General features: G+C 41.5%; 1 protein-coding gene and 1 long non-coding RNA gene across 5 annotated transcripts in view; one reads left to right on the top strand and one right to left on the bottom strand.

Annotated features, from left to right (window-relative positions):
• LOC125449679 (uncharacterized) overlaps nucleotides 1–22,298 on the top strand; it is a 73,227-nt gene that overhangs the window by 34,074 nt on the left and 16,855 nt on the right. For all 4 annotated transcript variants that reach the window (XR_009443462.1, XR_009443460.1, XR_009443461.1 and 1 more), the window contains exon 3: nucleotides 16,262–16,354. This is a non-coding gene — a long non-coding RNA (uncharacterized LOC125449679). The remainder of the gene's footprint in view (nucleotides 1–16,261; nucleotides 16,355–22,298) is intronic.
• The window catches only part of LOC125449677 (mucin-2-like), a 50,235-nt gene continuing 37,534 nt past the window's right edge, over nucleotides 9,598–22,298 (bottom strand). The window contains exon 7 of the mRNA XM_048525548.2: nucleotides 9,598–14,386. Coding sequence (XP_048381505.2) covers nucleotides 14,321–14,386 — 66 coding nt within the window. The 3' untranslated portion in view covers nucleotides 9,598–14,320. The remainder of the gene's footprint in view (nucleotides 14,387–22,298) is intronic.

Here is a 22,298-nt window from a genome sequence, read left to right as displayed (position 1 = left end):
AAGGAGTGGCTAAATAGGTTGGACTTTTTTCACTGGAGCGTCAGAGGTTGAGAGGTGACATTATAAAGGTTTATAAAATCAAGAGGGACATGGATAGGGTGAATACCCAGGGCCTTTGTTCTAGGATAGGTGAGTTCAAAACTAGAGGGCATAGGTTTAAGTAGAGAGGGGAAAGATGTAAAAAGGACCTGAGGGGTAACTTTTTCAGGCAGAGGGTGGTTCGTGTTTGGAATGAGCTATCAGAGAGAATTATTAATTCTTAATGACCTTATAAACTGCACATCAAATTAATATGCAGCTTCCTAAACAGCCACTCACCATGAGCAAACTATCCAATTTGTTCCAGTTTTAGAGGGAAGAACAATAGAACAGGATATTGCAGTACTTAAATGGAGAAAAACTGCAGAAAGCTGCAACTCAAAGGAACTTGGGGGTACTTGTACGTGAAACATAGAAAGCTAACACATAGGTGCAGCAGGGTAATCAGAAGATTAATGGAATGTTGGTCCTTTTTTCAAGGGGTTGGAGTATAAGAGTAGGGAAGCCCTTCCACAACTGTACAACATGCTGGTGAGACCACATCTGGAGTACTGTGTGCAGTTTTGGGCCCCTTATTTAAGGAAATACACCATTTCATTGCAGATAGTTCACAGAAGGTTCATTAGGATGATTCCTGATATGGAGGATTTGTCTTATCAGCAAAGGCTAAACTGTTAGTTCTTGATTAGTAAGGGAATCAAGGATTATGGGAAGAAGGCTGGAAAAATAATGTTAAAAAACATATCAGCTGTGAGTGAACGGGAGAGCAAACTTCTTGGCTGAATGGCCTAATTATGCTCTATATCTTATGTTTTAAGAGCAATATATGCTGGCCAGTCAGCAATGTCCGCATCCCATCAGTGAATAAACAGAAAGGTGAATGGAGTGCTATGCTTTATTGCAAAGGGAATGGAGTATAAAAGTAGGAATGCCTTACAACAACTGTCAAGGTCACGGTGAAATAGTGCCTTGAGTACCATACACAGTTTAGGTCTTATTTAAGGAGGGTACTAGAGTCATGAAGATGTACAGCACCCTTCAGTCCAACTCTTCCGTGCCGACCCGACAACTTAAATAAATCTAGTCTCTTTTGCCAATGTTTGGCCCATATCCCGCTAAACCCTTCTTATTCATATACCTATCCAGATGCCTTTTAAGTGTTGTAATCGTACCAGCCTCCACCACTTCCAATGGCAGCTTATTCCATATTTCCATCACACTCTGTGTGAAAAAGTTGCCCATTAGGTTCCTTTTAAATTATTCCTCTCTCACCTTAAACCAATACCCTCTAGTTTTGGACTCCCCTCCCCAAGGAAAAGACCTTGTCTGTTTACCCTATTCATGCCTGTCATGATTTAATAAACCTAAATAAGGTCACGCCTCAGCCTCCGGTGCTCCAGGGAAAATAACTCCAGCCTATTCAGCCTCTGCCTATAACTCAGATCCTCAAGCCCTGGCAATATCCTTGTAAATCTCTTCTGAACCCTTTCAAGTTCACAACATCCTTCCTATAGCAGGGAGACCAGAACTGCATGCAGTACTGTCAGCTCTGCTGTAATGCGATAGTTGCATTCCTGCACAACATCATGTTGTAGAAAATCACACTATAGACATAACAAGGTCAATGGGAAGAGAGGTTAGGGACAGACTACCAAAAAATGTCACTCAAAATCACTCAAAAGCCTGCACAAAGGACAGCACAGTTTGAATAAATGTTTAACTCATATCTAATAATGAAGTAAAAGTAAATTTAACACATCACCTTGAAAATATGTCAAGATGACTTGATGGGGGTGGAGGTTTTCAGGTTGCTCTATTGTTAAGGCAAGGGCTGAGGGTTGTCATCATTGTCATCATTATCATCATCATCATCATCATCATCACCACCTTCAGGTGCAGTTGCGGTTGCAGGGTTAGGACAAAAAATAATTAATCCAGAAGTGAATGGTTGTTGTTCATTGTCATCTGTTTGTTGGCTTAAAAAAGACATCCAGTTTTTGCTGCTTTGCTCTTTTTCTTCTTTCGTGAAAAAGCAGTTCATAGTGTGCCAAATAAGATCTTATTCCATGAACTGCTACCCTGCTGCGTTCTGCATTGTAATCGTTACCCTCTAAGAGCTACAATTTCCCTCAGAATAGACGACAAAACAGAAGTGGAAAGCGCTCGTGGTGCTACATCCTGGACTTCATTTTCTTCATCTCCAGCTTCTACTTCTCCCTCAGCGGCAAGTTATGGTAGATCAACTGTAGCGAGGTCTTCACAGTGTGACTGAAGGAGCTCTTTAACATCTTCACTCACCACTTCTTCAAACTTGCATTGCAAGATCAACACAATGTTCTTTATTGTTGGCACCAAATCCACAAGCATCTACTTCCTCCACCACCAACACTCAGCAGCAGCAGTGGGTACTATCTACAACATGCACTATAGAAATTCACCAAAGATCCTTAGACAGCATCTTCCAAACCCATGACCACTTCCGTCTAGAAGGACAAGGGCAGCAGATACATAGGAACACTACCACTCACAAGTTCCTCTCCAAGCCACCCACCACCCTGACCTGGAAATATATCACTATACCTTCATTGTTGCTGGGTCAAAATCCTGGACTTCCTTCCTTCATAGCGTTGTGGGTCAACCTACAACAGATGGACTGCAGTGATTCAAGAAAGCAGCTCACACTGCCTTCTCAAGGACTATTAGAAATGAGCAATAAAATCCTGGCCAGCCAGTGATGCCCAAGTCCTATGAGTGAATAAAAAAAATCCTAACATAATTTTTTTTTCTATTCAAAATCTTTAAAGACACTGCTAATGAAAAAACATGAATGTTCTCAGTGAAGTTAACACTCAAAAGTCAGGATTACTGGGAGTTAAGAGTTGGCTGCCAATTGCATTAAAATAAAAAAGAAGGAATAATCAGAGTCATTGGTGTGAGTATAAGTGGGGCAGTGGTAGCTCTCAACAATGACAACATTAAGGAAATCTTTCCAAGTGAACAATGTGACAAAAATTAATCTAAACCAAAAGGAGAGATATTCTCACTGACTGCCCATTAATTCACGGATGACATCTCAATCTGTAGATTTTGGGCACATGTGACATGATGAGGTAGTGGGAGTGTAGGATTTGCTTCCTTTTCAGCCACCACACTGCCTTATCGTGAACCCTTTGCAACTCACCAAGCCCTGTTTTCTCTCAAGAAGATGGTAATTAAAGTTGGATTAAAAAGGTACATTTTAAATGAAGGTCTTAAAGAAAGAGATGCAGGTGGGTTTAGGGTGGGAATTCTCAGTTTATCAAAGAAGAAAAAGTAGCAAAATCTATATCTGATTCCTACCTAGGGACTCCATGTGGGAAGTCTCACCAAATGAATGTCAGAGTGGTAGATCAGATGTCTTACACTGTCAAATTGTCTCTGACGCTCACTGTCTAGGCTTACACAGGAGATCACTTGTATGTGAGATCAGGATGTTACTAGAACTGTTCTTTTCTTCAGAGGGAACATATAAAATAGGGACAATGGGAAAAATTGTCAAAGAACTGCAACTAGTCATGCAAATTCAAAATTGCCATTTACTGCAAAGAAAATGGAATGTAAAAGCAGTACAGCTGTACAAGCCTTACTAAGGCTCCATCTGTAGTTTTGGTTTTCCTGACTTGAAAAAATCTTAAATTGTTTACAAAGCAGTTCAGAAAAGGTTCACTTGACTCTTTCCTTTGCTGAAAGGTTTGTCTTGTGAGGAACAGTTGAACAGGGTAGTCCATTAGAGTTTAAAAGAATCAGAGGTGTTCTAATTGAAACATACTGGATAGGGTTCATATTGAGAGCGTGTTTCTCCTTGGAAACTAAAACTGGGATATAGTTTTAAGAATAAGAGACCTCCCTTTAAAGATAGCGATGAGGAGACTTTTTGACCCCCACAGGATCATTAGAGTATGAAATTCTCTTCCCTTGAATGAGGTGGGGGCTGGAATTTTAAATATAATAAAGGTTGAGTTACATAGATGTTTTTGATAAACAGGAGAATCAAGGCTTATGAGGCACAGACAGGACAAAGGAGCTGAGACTGCAATCAAATCAGCCATGCCCTTATTGAATGATGGAATATGTTTGAAGGGCTGAATGGAGTACACCTGCTCCTGTGTTCTTATGTTAGTGTTGCTCTATTGACTTTAGTCCAGCTCAGATTCCAGTGCCTAGGAACTCCACCAGTTTGCAGTTTATATGTTACTGATGTTAATTCATGAAATAACATGTAAATACAGCAGTTTAATTTATTTAAGTCCAGTTCGGAACCAGTATCTCCAAGTCTCAGAACCAGACAATTTTGTTTCAAATAATCTCCCTTCCCTCACCTAAAGGTATGGATTCGTGCAGGGTTGCAGTTCTGCAGGTGCCTGAGAATGTACAGGATCAAAGAAATACAGCAGTTCGCTTGGCTGTCCTAATATTGACTGCACAGATTCAGCAGAATTTCGGTCTTGCCCTTGTCTGATAATACTGATACTCCAGTTGAATTACTGGATAACAATCAGCAGAAGAAATGCTGAACGAATTATACTAGCCCTAAGGATACCATCCTGATGATAGTAGCTTGTGGATACTTTTTCCTGCTGCCACTGGTCTGTATGGCTCACTGTCATACCAGACTGTGTTTTCATAATGATGCTACTAGTACTATATTCAGTCTTTTATCATTCTATCAGTGCTGGTAGCTATCAAGCAAGTATGGACAGAAAGGGAGAGGGGAGATGGTAGTGGATGCTGTTGTGTGGAGGCAAAACTCTGCTCTATTGAACCAAACGGAAAAGAAGTTCAGATGAGATGTATAATTGGCAACAGACCCCGAGTCGCTTGAAACACTCACCACTTCTACTAACCCCTCACCCCCATGCCAAATTTGATTTAATCCCCTGGGATTCAACAATGACTCCAGCATAATGATTTATAAATCCACGCAACACCTTCGGCCAATCAGGAGCACTCTTCCTCCAGTTCTTAGTTGACACCATTCAGAAAGTGGGCAGATTATTATTTTTGTCAAATTGTTAGCTGTCCTCTCATGGTGCTAAATGCTGCTGAAGTGCAGATCATCCAGTATTTAACTGCAGGCCATAGCTTATTCATTAGCCCATACTGAGGGTGTCACCACATTTAGTAATTGGCATTCATATAAAGCCTATAACATAACAAAAGAATCCCAAGGTGTTTTATTAGAGTTTAATCAACTAATATTAGGCACATGGATAGATAACCAGAAGAAAAACCACAAGAACTTTCCCTTCACAGATGCAGCCAGACCTGCTGAGCTTTTTCAGCAACTTTTGCTTTTGTTCTAGATAACCAAAAGATTGGTCAAGCAGTTAGATTTAAGAAACATCTTAACTAAAATATAGAGATTGAGGGTGGGTATTTCAGAATTTAGGGTACATGCAGTTGAAGGCTATAGCGATGCATTTCAGACTAAGTCATTCAGCAACCAGATGTGGATAATTAAATGGTTAATAGGAATGTTGGGAATAAAGTTGCTGTGCTGCACAACTTCAAGATGTTTGGTCTATTTCAAGCATTCTGCACCTTTCCATTTGCTTTGACAGCCTGTGTGATTAAAAAGGGTTTTCCGGATAACGTGATTTTTTTTTCTCACTTTGTATTTGCTTCTTTTGCAAAACACTTTAAAACTTTGCCCTCTGGTTCTTGATCCTTTTGGGAGTCGGAACAGTTTCTCCCTATCTCCTCTGTCCAAACCCTTCATGTTTTTGAAAAATTAACTGAAGGTTTCTCTCAGCCTTCTCTTCTCCAAGGAAATGCATGCCACCTTTATCAATCTATCCTCATAACTGAAGTTTCTCATTCCTGGAACCATTCTCCTAAACCTCCTCCTTGTGATGCATTTGGCAAATAGAAGTTTTCTCTGGTCTCTGCTCTTTTAATTTTTTTTGTAAATTAGTTCTTTGTAAGGTGCTCATGATTTAATTGACACAACTTTCATCCAGTCAAGGACATTAGACTCGTCTGTGATATTCTCATAGTTAAGCAGGCTAACACATTCCTGTCCAGACTCAAAAAAAAATGAATTGATGAAACAAGATTTGGAGAAAAATCTGTTCCACAGTAAAAGTCAACATTTTCAGATGAGGAAATGAGGAGAAAATCAGGGAAAATAAAGAAGATATCATTATATCTTTTGAGACTGAAAGCAATCCTGATGAAAAATCTACAAATTACGGAATACTCAGTTTCATAATTCTTTGGCTCTGAAGGTTTTGAGTTTGTAGGAAACATTGCAAAAGTAGAGAAAAATGCAGTTTAAATGATATAGCTCTATATTTCTCCTCACAGATTCTTCTTTTGAGTTTTTGTGTGTAGTAATGTTTTGCACTACTACATTCCAACCAAAGATAAGGCGTGACCAAGTAAAGTCAGTCAGCATTGCACTTGGTGGTACGGAACAGATGGTTCACAATAGTGGACAGCTGTGCTTTATGTATTGTCCAAATTAATCACTGTGCCCTTCCCTTTCATAAAGTGGTGATCTCAAACATAATCTGGCAGACATATTTCATAATAATATGTAAAAGTTACCGCAGATTACCACCGTTGTCTTCTCACAAAAACTGTCATGAAGCCCACAAGGTTATTAAAAACCCACTGCAATTCCTTTGCAAATGACTTCCTAGAGACTGAAAGATTAAGATTCAAACCAGCTATTATAATTGTGACCTAACCCAAGTCATTGATAAATGATTCTACAATCAATATTGCACATGATTTTTTTGATAATTTGATGGGTAAATACGGAAACATTGGAGAAAATTGTTACTTTACGTACATAGTGATTGAAAACAGAGAGGGCAGAATTTTCCCAGCCACTGAACTATGTGAGCAATAGTGAGACAGTTGGGTGGACCAAGTGAGATCAGAATATTCCCAAAATCGAGTGCAAAAGCCTCACTTTCAAATGAAGTACTGTTGAATTACGAGACTAGAGTGTCACTAGTGAGCAGTGAGAGATCTATTTTCATAAATTAGCATGGATTAATGTCCTTATTATTATATTATTTCACCTCATCAGTGTGGAGTTTTCCTGTTCTTTCATCTACCACTTTGAAACTAGACAGTAACAGTTTCCAACATGAAAATCAGAGAAATAAACTGGCAAGTCCAGCTGCTTGCTCCCTGGCCCTCCATCATAGACAGCAGTCACCAGAATGTGAACATGATCCATGGGTAGCAACTGTGCACGCCTCCTCATTCTCCAGGACATCTAAGTATGTGTCAGCCAAGTGGAGTGCCAAATTCACTCTGTCTGATGTATCTAGGGCAAATGACAGGAACTGTTGCACGGCAGCTGTGGACTACTGGTGCTTGACATGGGTACATGTCTGGGCTTCAAAGATGGCAATGGTGTCAAAATTTCTAGTAGGTCCTGGCAGTAGCCATTGTAGAATAAGGGAGAATACAATGTGTGGGGTACCATAAGAGCATGATACATAGAACAGTGCAGCGCAGGTACAGTGTCTTTGGCTCACCATGTCTGTGCCAACCAAGGTGCTATTCTAAACTAATCCCATCTGTCTGTGGTCCATATCCCTCTATTCTCCGTCTGTTCATCTGTCTGTCTAAGTGCCACTTAGACTTTGTTATTGTATCTGCTTCTACCACCTCCCTGGCAGCATGTTCTAAGCATCTACTACTCTCAGTGTGAAAAAAAAACTTTCCTTGCGAATCTCCTTTAAATTTTCTTCCTCTCACCTTAGACCTATGCCCCTAGTGTTTGACATTTTCACCCTGGGAAATAGACTCCAACTATCCACTCTATCCATGCCCCTCATAATTTTATATGCTTGTATCAGGTCTTCCCTCAGCCTTTGATGTTCCAGTGAAAGCAATCCAGATTTTCCCAACATTTCCTTATAGCTAATATACTTCAATCCAGGCAACATCCAGGCAAACCTCTTCTGCACCCTCTCCAAAGCCTCCAAATGCTTCCAGTAGTGTGGCGACCGGATCTGCATGTAGTCCTCCAAATGTGGCCTAACCAAAATCATATACAGTTGCAGCACAACGTGCCAACTTTAATACTCACTACCCCGACTGATGAAGGCAAAGCATGACATGTGTGTTCTTTATAACTATCCACTTGTATTGCCACTTTCAGGGAGCTGTGGACTTGGACTCCAAGATCATTCTTTATATCAGTGGCTCCTGAGGGTCCAACCAATTACAATTTACTTTCCTCTTGCATTTGACCTCCCCAAAATAAAGCACCTCACACTTGTCCAGATTAAATGCCATTTGCCATTTCTCACCTCAACTTTCCAGTTGATCTGTATCCTGTTATATCCCTTAATATTGTTCCCCACTGTCCACAACTCCATCAATTTTCCTGTCATCTGCAAACCTATTAATTAGACCATCTGTTTTCAGATATGCAAGGAAAGTTTTTTTTTCCACACTGAGGGTAGTAGATGCTTAGAACATGCTTCCAGGGAGGTGGTAGAAGCAGATACAATAACAAAGTCTAAGTGGCACTTAGACAGACAGATGAACAGACAGAGAATAGAGGGATATGGACCACAGACAGATGGGATTAGTTTAGAATAGCACCTTGGTTGGCACAGACATGGTTAGCCAAATTAACATAAGTAATTATGAACAACAGAAATCCACCGCTGATCTTTGTGGAACCCCACTGGTCACAGACCTCCGGTCAAAATGCACCACTCCACAATTATCCTCTAACTTGTATGGCCAAGCCAATTTTGTATCCAACTTGCCAACTCGCATGGATTCCATGTGATTTAATCTTCTGGACCAGCCTACCATGACGGACCTTGTCAAATGCTTTGGTAAAATCCATGTAGACAATACCCACTGCTTTACCCTCATCAGTCATCCTCATACTTTCGCAGAAAACTGAGTCAAGTTTGTGAGACAAGATCTGTCCTGCATAAAGCCATTCTGACTATCTGTGATAACTTAATTCTTCTCCAAATACAAGTAAATCCTTTCCCTAAGAATTTTCTCCAATAATTTTCCTACCACAGATATAAGGCTCACTGACCCACAATTTCCTGGATTATCTTTGTTACCATTCTTGAACAAAGGAAAACACTGGCTATTCTCCAGTTAAAGAGGATACAGAGATCTATGTTAAGGCCTCAGCAATCTCCTCCCTTGCATCCTTCCGTATCCTGGGACAGAAACCATCAGGTCCTGAGGACTTAGCTACGTTAATGTATTTTAAGATATCTAACACTTGCTCCTTCTTAATATTAACATGCCTTAGAGTAAGAATAAACTTTTCTCTAAACTTACTATAATCCTTTTGATTTGAATTCAGATTTCACCATCATGCTATGTTTTGAATCCATGGATTACATTGAATATCTGGATTACTAGTTTGGTGACGTTAACACTATCTCATCACCTCCCCATATGAACTGTACATTGAGGTGTCTGTGGGACCAATTAGCAACTCAACAGAAAAGTATAAGTTAAAAGTAATTATTTTAAGTTTATTTCTATATTTAGATCACATTGATAGTTCAATACATTTTCTATTTTATGAATTTGGCAATGTTCCAAAAATCTTAAAAAGCAGCGTGTGATAGTTAGGACCAATTTTACCATGAAAAGGATTTCAATACAAAAATAATAAGTATTTGCTTTATATATATGCTTCAGTCCTCAGATAGGAGTGGAGTTTTATTGAACGAGATATAAATATGATTAGTGATGCATCAAATTATTTAAAATACAGAAGGTGACAGCAAAAGTGATACACAAAAACACACATGCGCACACATACATACAGTGGATGTACAATAAATAGGTTTAAGTTACAGCACTATGGTTTGATGATCACAATAAAGCGAACATTTCAAACAAGAATTTAATTGTAGTTTATATTGTAATCCTGCGGTCACATTGTTAACACTGTTCCTTTGTGAAAAGGCTCAGTGACAACATCTTACTCGTCTGGATAAAGCTTTGTTCTTAACCAGCTCCTTCCTGACCTGGTTTAGACAAATTTGCCTTGTACTATTATACTGAATACTTTGTATAGCTCCCAAAGCTTTGGAGGTAGAAACTTTAAGGGTCTACAAATCAATCTGTACTCTGACTGACAATTTTGCAAGCACAATGAAAATAAACAGACGTTTTTGGTGACTTTGAGGGATAACTTTACTGTGTACTGCAGTAACTCTACCAGAGTTAACCAGGGAGATACATGTGAGCAATTTTCCCTCTGGCATGGACAGGGAGCCTCCACAATTCAAAAGAGTTATTTAATCCCTAGCTGTCTCTAGAACTGGTCTCCAGCTAAATCAGGTGTAGGTCCACAAATTGGAAAAGGACTCATTAGAGAGCTGCATTTACTAGGTACATATTCTTGGTCAGTTTTGCCCTTGCAGCACACATTCCCAGCACAATGAGTAATCTTGGGTCACTGAGTGAACTTTGAATTCTTGTGATCTTGAAGGCCACTATGCCAGAAAACACCCTCATATCTATATCATAGTCTCCTTCATATACTAACTCAGCAGAAAAAGTGACTGCAGAATTAAAATATACATTTAAAATTAACAAACAGGCATTTCACAGGCATACAACAAACTACAATTTGCCAACAAACAATCAAAGGTCCATCATGTGGCTGGTTTTACATCAGTCGGTCCAGAGCTCAATAAATCATCCTTGAGAAAGAAATAAAACTTCGACTGAATAAGAACATTTATAGACATATTCAAATGTGATACCTGGCATTCAGTGTTTGGGCTGGTGCTCATTGTTAACTCATATTGTTCATCCTCACACCTCCTCGCCCATTTTCTGGATTAAAGCTTGTACTAATCAATTGACATTAGCAATTACAACAACAAAATTGAGAGTACAGGTTTTGTTACTGAAGTTTTATCGACAGCCTTCGTGGCTGAGCATGAGGAAAAGTGAAGAGAAAATGTTTCATCTTTGAAAAGACAACATAGGTATGGAATTCAGGAAGAGGGACTGTGTGGATCTTGCACAATTTGACATGGGAAATGGGAGGTATTGAAGGCTCTGCCAAGCTTAAAAACAGACAGATCCCCAGCCCGGATGAATTGCATCCCTGTGGGAGGCGAAGTAGGAAATTGTAGGGGCTCTGGCACAAATTTTTAACTCCTGTCTGGCCACGGGAGAGATGCCAGAGGACTGGTGGATAGCTAATGTGATTCCACTTTATAAGCAGGATGGCAGAGATGAACCAGGAAATTACAGAGCAGTGAGTCTCATGTTAGGTGTAGGGAAACTATTGGAGAAAATTTGGTAGGAGCATCTTAATACCCCTTGGAAAGGCATAGGTTAAATAAAGATAGTCAGCATGGCTTTGTCAGAGGGAGGTCATGCCTAACAAGTTTGTTAAAATTTTTTAAAATGTGATTAAGTGTGTGCTTGAGGAAAGTTCAGCTGATGTGGTTTATATGGATTTTAGCAAAAATTTTGACAAGGTCCCACATGGAAACTGAATTCTGGGAAACTTGGTAAGATGGATTAGAAACTGGCATAGTAATAAGACCAAGTATAGTGGTAGAAGGCTGTTTGAATGACTGCAGGTTGGTGTCCAGTGGTGAACCACCAGGATCAGTATCCCTTATTGTTAGTTATATACATAAAAGATATAGATGAAAATGTAGGGGGAAATGTTAAAAAAATTTGCTAGTGACATGAAAATTGGTAGAATTGTTAAGAATGAAGAAGATGGTTATAGGTTACAGGAAGCTATAGATGAGTTGGTCAGATGAGCAGAGCCGTTTCAGATAGTATTTGATCCTGATAACCACGAGGTGATGCACTTTGGAAGAAACAAGACGAGGGAGTATTTAAGGGATGGCAGAACATTGGGTAGCTTAGAGGAACAGAGGGATCTTACAGTAATTATTCACAGATCCCTGAAGTCGGCAGAGCACGTGAATAGGATGGTTAAGAAGGCATACGGGACACTTCCTTTCAACAGTTGTGGCATAGAGTATAAGAGCAAGGAGGTAATGTTGGAGTTATACAGAGTGTTAGCCAGGCCACAGCTGGAATATTGTGTGTAGCTCTGGTCACCTCACCACAGGAAGGATGTGATAGCACTTAGTACAGAGCAGGTTCACTAGGGATGTTGTCTGGCATGGAGAAACTGAGCTTTAAGGAGATACTAGATATGCTTGGATTGTTTCCTCTAGAGCAGAAACAATTGAAGGGAGGCATGATTGAGGTATGTAAGATTATGAGGGGTTTGGACAGGCTGAGTAGAGAACAGCTGTTTCCCTTGGTTGAGGGGTCTATCACAAGATGGTATACTTTAGGTTAAGGGACAGGAGATTTAGAGGAGACTTGGAGGAAAAAAATCTTTTTTATTCAGAGGGTGGTAGAAATTTGGAATGTACTGCCTGAGAAGGTAGTAGAGGCTGAGAACCTTACAACCTTTAAAAAATATCTGGATGAGCACTTTAAATATCGTAACATTCAAGAATATGAGACAAGCGCAGGAAAATTGGATTAGCGTGTTTTTAGTGGTAATTACGTTGGTGCAGACTTGATGGGCTGAAGGGCCTTTTCTGCACTGTATAAATCTATGAATTTATCAACGACAATAGGAACATTAAGTGAAAACACAAGGGGGCTGAAAGAAAAAGAAAAAACTTTTAATGAGGAAAAAACATTTTGAAGGCTAGTTGCTTTAAATTTGTTTGCATGCCTCTGAAAGAATTATTGGATTCTGTTGGCAGAAATAAGGTAAGGAAAATTATAACCCAGCCACAGGCATTGCCAGGCACAACTTTATTGAAACATACAAAAATAAATACTGCAGATGTTGGAAATCTGAAATAAGAATAAAAGAACCCTGGTAAAACTTCGCTGGTCAGGTAGCATCTTTGGAAAGAAGCAAAAGCGTTGCCTAGGAGACACACACACACACACACACACACACACACACACACACACACACACACACTCTCCATTAGGCAGACTGTCCTGTTGTCAGAGTCAGGAAGGCTGTCACTTTTCTAGCCAACCAGGAGTGCTGGGGCCTGCTCAGGCCCTATGTGGTCAATCATTGACTACCTAAGGACCTTAATAATGAGCAGATCAGATGGTCAACGACAGGTCTTCTGACCAGAACTTAAATTTCTGCGGTGGGACACAGATGGATCTCTCCTTGGTGTCAACCCACCCAATTATTTGCCCTTCTCGATCGTGCTAAGGAGAGGAAAATCTTTACATTATTTCAGGTCACTAAATTTTTATCAGAACTAAAACTTAACTGTTTCTCTCCGGAGATGGTGCCTGATCTGCTGAGTTTTTCCAGTCTTTTTGTTTGTCTTTGTTCAAACATAGGCCAAAGGGATCTTAGCAATAGCAGGGGAGAACAGGCAGTGAGACAAAGAGATTCTTTTCCAAGTAATGGAAATTTACTACTGTTATTATGCAACTCTGACCATAAATAATTGTTTGCATATCTATATATGGTTTGGCATATCGTGTGAGAATTAGTATTAGGAGATAAGCAGCACGTAATTATGTAACAATAGAATGCTTCTTTCCTGTTCATTGAACAGTAGGAAAAGTAATCTGTTTGTGGGGTTTACATGTGGAGCTGATGAAAAATTAGCTGTTAACTCCAAGTCAAAATTCAACAGACTTGAAAGGTGTTTGGATGCTGTATATTCTTCCAGCATCATGGATGGCAATATGGATGGACTTTCAATTGAAGGTGCAGTGGCAAAACAGCACCTCTTAAACAGGATATTTAGCACTAATTATTAGTACTAAGCAGGGTGTGTATTTAAAGTAAGATCATTGTTTCAGACTAGGTTAAAAGATTGCAGTCAGTTTGACAACAGCTGCAGCCTCACCTCCTGCTTTACCAAAGTAATCCAAACTTCAGAAGCTAACTTGTCTTAGAAGCAATGTGTACATGATCGTTTGTGCATATAGTTTGCTCAAATTAAATTTGACTAACTCATCCAAGCAAAATTGACCCATCTCCTAAAATATTATATTGGGCATTTAATTGTGTGTACATGCAGTGAATTCATCATGCACCATATGCCCACTCATTTCTTTCATATCTAATCTGTAGTGTGTATTGGCAGTGGAGGAGATCCAGCACTTTCCCTGAAAGAGCATTTCTTTGATTTTTTTTTAAAATGACAGAACAGAGTTAAAATTAAGCTTCATAACTGCCCTATTTTGAGTTTGAATCCGAGGCAGCTTTCCACATGTAATCTTCCTTCTGATGTGCTCATAGGTTATCTGACTCTGCAGCAGGATTGGTATACGAGTACATGTTTGTGCCATTCCCAGATACCTAAAAAAGTAGCAAAACAAGTCAAGAATTATTAGTGTACAACAGTAATTTTATAAAGAAGCAGTCTCAAAAGAACTGCAAATTATGACAAAACCCCTTTAAAATGCACCAATTCATTTTCTCCTTTCCTCTGTTACTTCTTCCAAGACCCATTCTTGGTGATCCTGAAGATATTTTTACAGGATATTCAGCTCCCAGAGACGTCACAACTAAACATTATAGAACATAGAACATTATAGCACAGTACAGGCCCTTCGGCCCTCGATGTTGTGCCGACCTGTCATACCGATCTCAAGCCCATCTAACCTACTACTATTCCATGTACATCCATATGCTTATCCAACGACGACTTAAATGTACCCAAAGTTACGAATCTACTACCGTTGCAGGCAAAGCATTCCATTCTCTTACTACTCTCTGAGTAAAGAAACTACCTCTGACATCTGTCCTATATCTTTCACCCCTCAATTTAAAGCTATGCCCCCTCGTGCTTGCCGTCACCATCCTAGGAAAAAGGCTCTCCCTATCCACCCTATCTAACCCTCTGATTATTTTTTATGTCTCAATTAAGTCACCTCTCAACCTTCTTCTCTCTCACGAAAACAGCCTCAAGTCCCTCAGCCTTTCTTCACAACACCTTCCCTCCATACCAGGCAACATCCTAGTAAATCTCCTCTGCACCCTTTCCAAAGCTTCCACATCCTCCTTATAATGCGGTGACCAGAACTGTACACAATACTCCAAGTGCGGCCGCACCAGAGTTTTGTACAGCTTCACCATAACCTCTTGGTTCCAGAACTCGATCCCTCTTTTAATAAAAGCTAAAACACTGTATGCCTTCTTAACAGCCCTGTCAACCTGGGTGGCAACTTTCAAGGGTCTGTGTACATGGACACTGAGATCTCTCTGCTCATCAACACTACTAATAATCTTACCATTAGCCCAGTACTTTGCCTTCTGGTTACTCCTACCAAATTGCATCACCTCACACTTGTCTGCATTAAACTCCATTTGCCACCTCTCAGCCCAGCTCTGCAGCTTATCTATGTCTCTCTGCAACCTACAGCATCCTTCGTCACTATCCACAACTCCACCGACCTTAGTGTCGTCTGCAAATTTACTAACCCATCCTTCTACGCTGTCATCCAGGTAATTTATAAAAATGACAAACAGCAGTGGACCCAACACCGACCCTTGCGGTACACGACTGGTAACTGGTCTCCAGGATGAACATTTCCCATCAACTACCACCCTCTGTCTTCTTTCAGCAAGCCAATTTCCGATCCAAACTGCTATATCTCCCACAATTCCATTCCTCCGCATTTTGTACAGTAGCCTACTGTGGGGAACCTTATCGAACGCCTTACTGAAATCCATGTACACCACATCAACGGGTTTACTCTCATTATTGTGTCTTCAGGTTCCAAACAAACACATATTTTCACATGTGAGGGATAACACAGTGTGGAGCTGGAGGAACACAGCAGGCCAGGTGGCATAGAGGAGTAGGAAAGTTGATGTTTCAGGTCAGGACCTTTCTTCAGAAATGGGGCTTTGCAGTGGGGTTATAACTCACTCAGAGATAGTAAGAACTGCCAATGCTGAGGTCAGAGATAACACAGTGCGGAGCTGGAGGAACACAGCAGGCCGGACAGTATCAGAGGAGTAGGGAAGTTGACGTTTCAGGTCAGAATCCTTCTTCAGAAATGACTGGTTTCTCTTTTCAGGTATGAGGGATAGCATTTGGAGAAAACGGGACTCACTTGTCCTACCTTCCAACATGTGAAGTGTTGTAAATGCCCTAGCTGACTGAAACACCACTTTTTTTAAAAGTCTGTTTCTCCCTTTCTTTCCTGTACTTTTATCACCTTGAAGGGAGAATATCTGCGCTCTTTCCATGGCTACTAAAGTTGTGAAGCAGGCACAGGGAGATGTGGAGCCATGATCCATGAACGTTCCTGCCTTGTCGTAAGTCTGATTTAAAAACTGACCACTTTCACTTTTACACACATGTGGTATCACAATTTGGAAGCAACTGCAGTTAAGAGTACATGATGGGATATGGAAGAATAAGGAGCAATGAGAAAAATAAAAAAATTATGACATACAGTAGTAAAATTGAGCTTCACTCATTTCTAACACAAGCCTCTGTTGTATCCCCCTGGTAGGATCAGGTTTTTGTCTGGTAACTAGCAACAAATGGCAAGGCCAATTGAAGAATAATTAGCAGTTTCCATAGAAAAGCACTTTGATACTTCAGACTATTTTGCACACCAAAGGGATATTTCTACTCTGTAGCATCTGCTCTCAAGCACTTCAGAAGAATTTTCCACAGGAGAGGTCATTAAATATCTCTATACTTCTGTCTCCAATTAGTGGAATTGTTCTTGAAGCATGATTGAATCTCATTAGTCTTCTGCGTTATGCCTGGTGAACTCCTTGAAAGAATGATTCCAAAAATGACCTATTGGTCTTCAGCAGAAAATTGGAACTTTTTCATTTAAGTTTTAAAAACATAATAGAATCAGAATCAGAGCTTTTTAATTTGTTCATTGGATGTGGCTGTTGCAGACTGGGCAAGCATCTATTGCCCAGATGTTAGTTAAGAATCACTACACTGCTATGAATTTTGAGTCACAAGACTGGGTATGGATAGTAGATTTCCTTCTCCAAAGGACATGAGTACACCAGCATTTTTACAATAATCAGAGATAACAAGGTGCAGAGCTGGAGGAACACAGCAGGCCAAGCAGCATCTTAGGAGCAGGAAAGCTGACGTTTCAGGCCTAGACGCTTCATCAGAAATGGGGGAGGGGAAGATGGTCCTGAAATAAATAGGGAGAGAGGGGGAGGCGGATCGAAGATGGATAGAGGAGAAGATAGGTGGAGAGGAGACAGACAAGTTAAAGAGGTGGGGATGGAGCCAGTAGAGGTGAGTATAGTTGGGCAGGTAGGGAGGAGATAGGTCAGTCCAGAGAAGATGAACAGGTCAAGGGGCTGGGATGAGGTTAGTAGGTAGGAAATGGGGGTGCAGCTTGAGGTGGGAGGAGGGGATAGGTGAGAGGAAGAACAGGTTAGGGAGGTGGGGGCAAGCTGGGCTAGTTTTGGGATGCATTAGGGGGAGGAGAGATTTTGAAGCTTGTGAAATCCACATTGATACCATTGGGCTGTGGGGTTCCCAAATGGAATATGAGTTGCTGTTCCTGCAACCTTTGGGTGGCATTGTTGTGGCACTGCAGGAGGCCCAGGATGGACATGTCGTCTGAGGAATGGGAGGGGGAGTTGAAATGGTTCGCGACTGGGAAGGCGCAGTTGTTTATTGCAAACCGAGTGTAGGTGTTCTGCAAAGCGGTCCACAAGCCTCCGCTTGGTTTCCCTAATGTAGATGAGGCCACAAAGGGTACAGCGGATGCAGTAGACCACATTAGCAGATGTGCAGATGAACATCTGCTTGATGTGGAAAGTCTTCTTGGGGCCTGGATGGGAGTGAGGGAGGAGGTATAGGGGCAGGTGTAGCACTTGCTGCGATTGCAGGGAAAAGTGCCGGGTGAGTTGGGGCTAGAGGTGAGTGTGGAGCGGACAAGGGAGTCACAGAGAAAGTGGTCCCTGAGGAAGGCAGATAAGGGTGGGGAGGGAAAAATGTCTTTGGTGTGGAGTTGGATTGCAGATGGCGTAAGTGTCAGAGGATGATGCGTTGGATCCGGAGGTTGGTGGGGTGGTATGTGAGGACGAGGGGGATTCTTTTTTGGTTGTTATTGTGGGGACAGGGTGTGCAGGAAATGTGGGAGACACAGTCGAGGGCGTTCTCGACCACTGCAGGGAAGAAGTTGCGGCCCTTGAAAAACGAAGACATCTGAGATGTCTGGGAGTGGAATGCCTCATCCTGGGAGCAGATACGGTGGACGTGAAGGAATTGGGAATAGGGGATGGCATTTTTGCAGGAAGGTGGGTGGGAGGAGGTGGGCTTGAAATGGATATCCATTTCTAGGTGGTTGCCCGAGATGGAGACAGAGAGGTCCAGGAAGGTGAGGGAGGTGTTAGATAGAGTCCAGGTGAACTTAAGGTTGGGGTGGAAGGTGTTGGTGAAGTGGATGAACTGTTCGAGCTCCTCATGGGAGCATGAGGCAGCGCCGATACAGTCATCAATGTAACGGAGGAAGAGGTGGGGTTTAGGGCCAGTGTAGGTGCGGAAGAGGGATTGTTCCATGTAACCTACAAAGAGGCAGACATAGCTTGGGCCCATGCGGGTCCCCATGGCCACCCTCTTTGTCTGTAGGAAGTGGGAGGAATTGAAAGAGAAGTTGTTGAGGGTGAGGACGAGTTTGGCTAAGCAGATGAGGGTGTCAGTGGAGGGGGACTGGTTGGGGTAGGAAGAAGTGGAAGGCCTTTAGGCCATCTGCATGGGGAGTGCAGGTGTATGGGGACTGGACGTCCATAGTAAAAAATGAGGTGTTGGGGACCAGGGAATTGGAAGTTCTGGAGAAGGTGGAGGGAGTGGGTGGTGTCACGGACATAGGTAGGAGCTTCTGGACCAAGGGAGAGAAAATGGAGTCCAGATAGGTGGAGATGATTTCTGAGGGGGGATCAGGAACAGGCGGAGACAATGGGTCGACCAGGGCAGTCAGGTTTGTGGATTTTGGAAAGGAGATAGAAGCGGGCGGTGCAGGGTTGGGGAATGATAAGGTTGGAGGCTGTAGGTAGGAGGTTACCTGAGGTGATGAGGTTGTGGATGGTTTGGGAGATGATGGTTTGGTGTTTGGGGGTGGGGTCATGAGCCAGAGGGCGGTAGGAGGAGGTGTCAGAGAGTTGGCGCCTGGCCTCAGCGATGTAGAGGTCAGTGGGAAGCCTCTTTTTACAATAATCAACATGGTTATATGGCTACCATTAGTCTAGCTTGTTTTATTCAAGTTTGTCAAACTGACTTTAAATCACTATCTGCTATGGTGGGATTCAAACCTATGTTTGCAGAAAATTAGCCTGGATTCCCAGATTACTATTACACTGTGCCACTACCTTCCCAAATTCTACTGACAAACTGATGGCTGACAGAAGGGTTTTTTTAAAATTCATACATATGACATGGTTGGGTATCAATGGTTGGCCTGCATTTATTGCCTGAGAAGGTGGTGCTGAGCTGCAGACCATATACTTAGGTAAAGCCACAGTGCTATTAGGGAGGGAGTTCTAGGATTTTGACCCTGTGATACTGAAGGCAGAGTGACCTATTCCCAAGTCCGGATGGTGAGTAGCTTGGAGGGGAACTTGCTTGTGGCAGTGTTCCCATATATCTGTTGCCTTCTGTTCTAGAGGAAAGTAGTCATGGGCTTGGAAGGTACTATGCAAGCAGTCTTCATGAATTTCTGCAGTGCACTATGTAGATGGTACACACTGCTGCTACTGAGTATTGGTGGTGGCTTAGTAGAATCTTTTAGTTTTACGCATCCTTCATGGTCACGTATAAAGTGACCCCATAAATTAGAAGACTTGATGATTGTTCTAAAATAAAAAGAACTCGGTTTAACATCTAATATGAAATAGTACTAGCTGCAGTGTTGACTAGATTGTTTAACTGGGATTTGAACTCACAGCTTTTCGATTCAGATCAGAGTGCTGTCACGAAGCCAAGACATTTGGTCAGATCTTCACCACCAAGGTGGATAGCTCAAGTTAGGAAATTTTCTAGTGTATTGAAAAGTCCAATTTTTGGTCCAGTTGTGGAGAGAAACATCAGGCCCACCAATCTCAGAAAGCGTATAAGTAGCCACATATGTGGTGATGAGTGCAGGTATGGTATGAGTAGAAGGTTTGCTCCATTTCTCTGGGAGTTCATCTGTTGTTTCACAAGTTCCTAGACCCTCTAGCTCTCACTTTTCACCCCTTACTCACTAGACCATGGCCTTTCAGACCCTCCAATGTCAATATAATAGCAACTCATTCCCTTTACTCATAGCTTCATGCTCCTTCATGGTGGTGGGTGCCTGGAACACGTTTCCAGCGGAGGTGGTAGAGACAGGCATGATAGCATCATTAAGATAACAAGATGGAGAGCTGGATGAACACAGCAAGCAGCATCAGAGGAGCAGGAAAGATGATGTTTTGGGTCGAGACCCTTCTTCAGAAAAAAGTGTCATTTAAGTTGTATCTAGACAGATACATGAACGGGCAGAGAGCAGAGGCCACAGACTGTTGGAAAATAGGCGACAGCTTTAGATAGAGGGTCTGAATGGCACAGGCTTGGAGGGCCGAAGGGCCTGTTCCTGTGCTGTAATTTTCTTTGCTCTTTCTTTGTTCATACTCTCCACAGCCTCTCAACCAACATTCAACATAAGCAGAACTCATGGAGATGAAAAAAAAACTATAACTCTCAAATGCAGCTCCCACACGTGCACAGTTGGGAGTGAAAAATATCACATTCACATAACCATTTCACACTGTTGGGAATAGACAATTGCCTAGTGTTATTATCAATAAACTATTAATCCAGAGATCCAGTAGTGTTGTGGGGACCTGGATTTAATCCTGCCATGTCAGATGGTGGAATTTGAACTCAATAATAATCTAGATAAGAAAATTTAATGATGACTATGAATGCATTGCAAAGTGTCAGGAAAAACCCATCTGGTTCACTGATGTCCCTTTAGAGAAGGAAATCTGCTATCCTTACCTGGTCTGACCTACATGTGACTCCACACCCACATCAATGTGTTTGACTCTTAACTGTCCTCTGCACAATTAGGGATTGGCAATAAATATTGTTCCAGCCAATGATATCCACATTCCATGAATGAATTTTTAAAACGTTTTTAAGTATCTTCCAGTGATTCAACTTGTATAAAAGCAAATTTCTATTCAAATCCTACATCAAAGACAGGGCAGAACTTTTGCTCCAGATCCTGCCTTTTGTTTTTTAAGGTCCACAGAACCTTCCTGACTCCATAAACAAAACAGTTCTATGATGTTTGAAGAAACTATAAGGTTAGTTTTGAATTAAGTGTAAATGTTACAACCATGTACATTTAAAAGTACAGTAGAGAGTTTATTGTCACAGTTTTTAATATCAATAAGGCACTGGCCAAGCTTTTTCAGTTCAGCTACAACACAGAAATCTACCCAGCAATGTGGGAAATTGCCCAGTTATGCCCTGTACACAAAAGTAGAATAAATACAAGCTGACCAACTGCTGCCCCATCAGTCCATTCTCAATCGTCAGTAAAGTAATAGGAGGAGTGATCAACATTGCTATTAAACAGCACTTGAATGGCAAGATCTTGCTTAACTCCTGGCTTGAATACAAACTTTATTCAAACAAGGCCAAAGAGCTGACCTCCAGAGATGAGTTGAAAGTGACTGTCATTGACATAAAGGCTGCGTTTGACTAAGTGTGGAATGAAGGAACCCTATCCCCAGAGCCTGACCAATAATCCACAAGGCCTGATCAGGAGTATGATGGAATACTCTCCACTTCCTGATGGGTGCAGCCCCAAGAACACTCAAGAAGCTTAATACCATCTTGGGAAAATCAGTCCTCCACATTCAGCACCCCTTCCAATATATTCAACATTCATTGCATTTACCACCAATGTACAACATGTGCCTTTTACAAAATGCACCGTAGCAATTCACTCCTTTGACACCACCTCCCAAACCCACAATCTCTGCCATCTAGGAGGGCAAATGCATGAGACTACTATCACCCACAAGATCTTCTCCAAGCTATACACCATCCTGACTTTGAGAGATAACATTGTTCCTCCAGTATCTCTTGATCACATTCCTGGACCTTCCTCCCTAGCAGCTTTATAGGTGCACTGATACCAAACAGATTACAGCGGTTCAAGAAGGTAACTCACTACCATCTTCCCTTAGGCAGTTCGGGTTGGGCAGTAAATGCTGACCCAGACAGCGAAGCCCA

This window comes from Stegostoma tigrinum, chromosome 47 (assembly GCF_030684315.1).
Source record: "Stegostoma tigrinum isolate sSteTig4 chromosome 47, sSteTig4.hap1, whole genome shotgun sequence".
Taxonomy (NCBI): Eukaryota; Metazoa; Chordata; class Chondrichthyes; order Orectolobiformes; family Stegostomatidae; genus Stegostoma; species Stegostoma tigrinum.
This window is presented reverse-complemented; position numbering and strand designations above follow the sequence as displayed.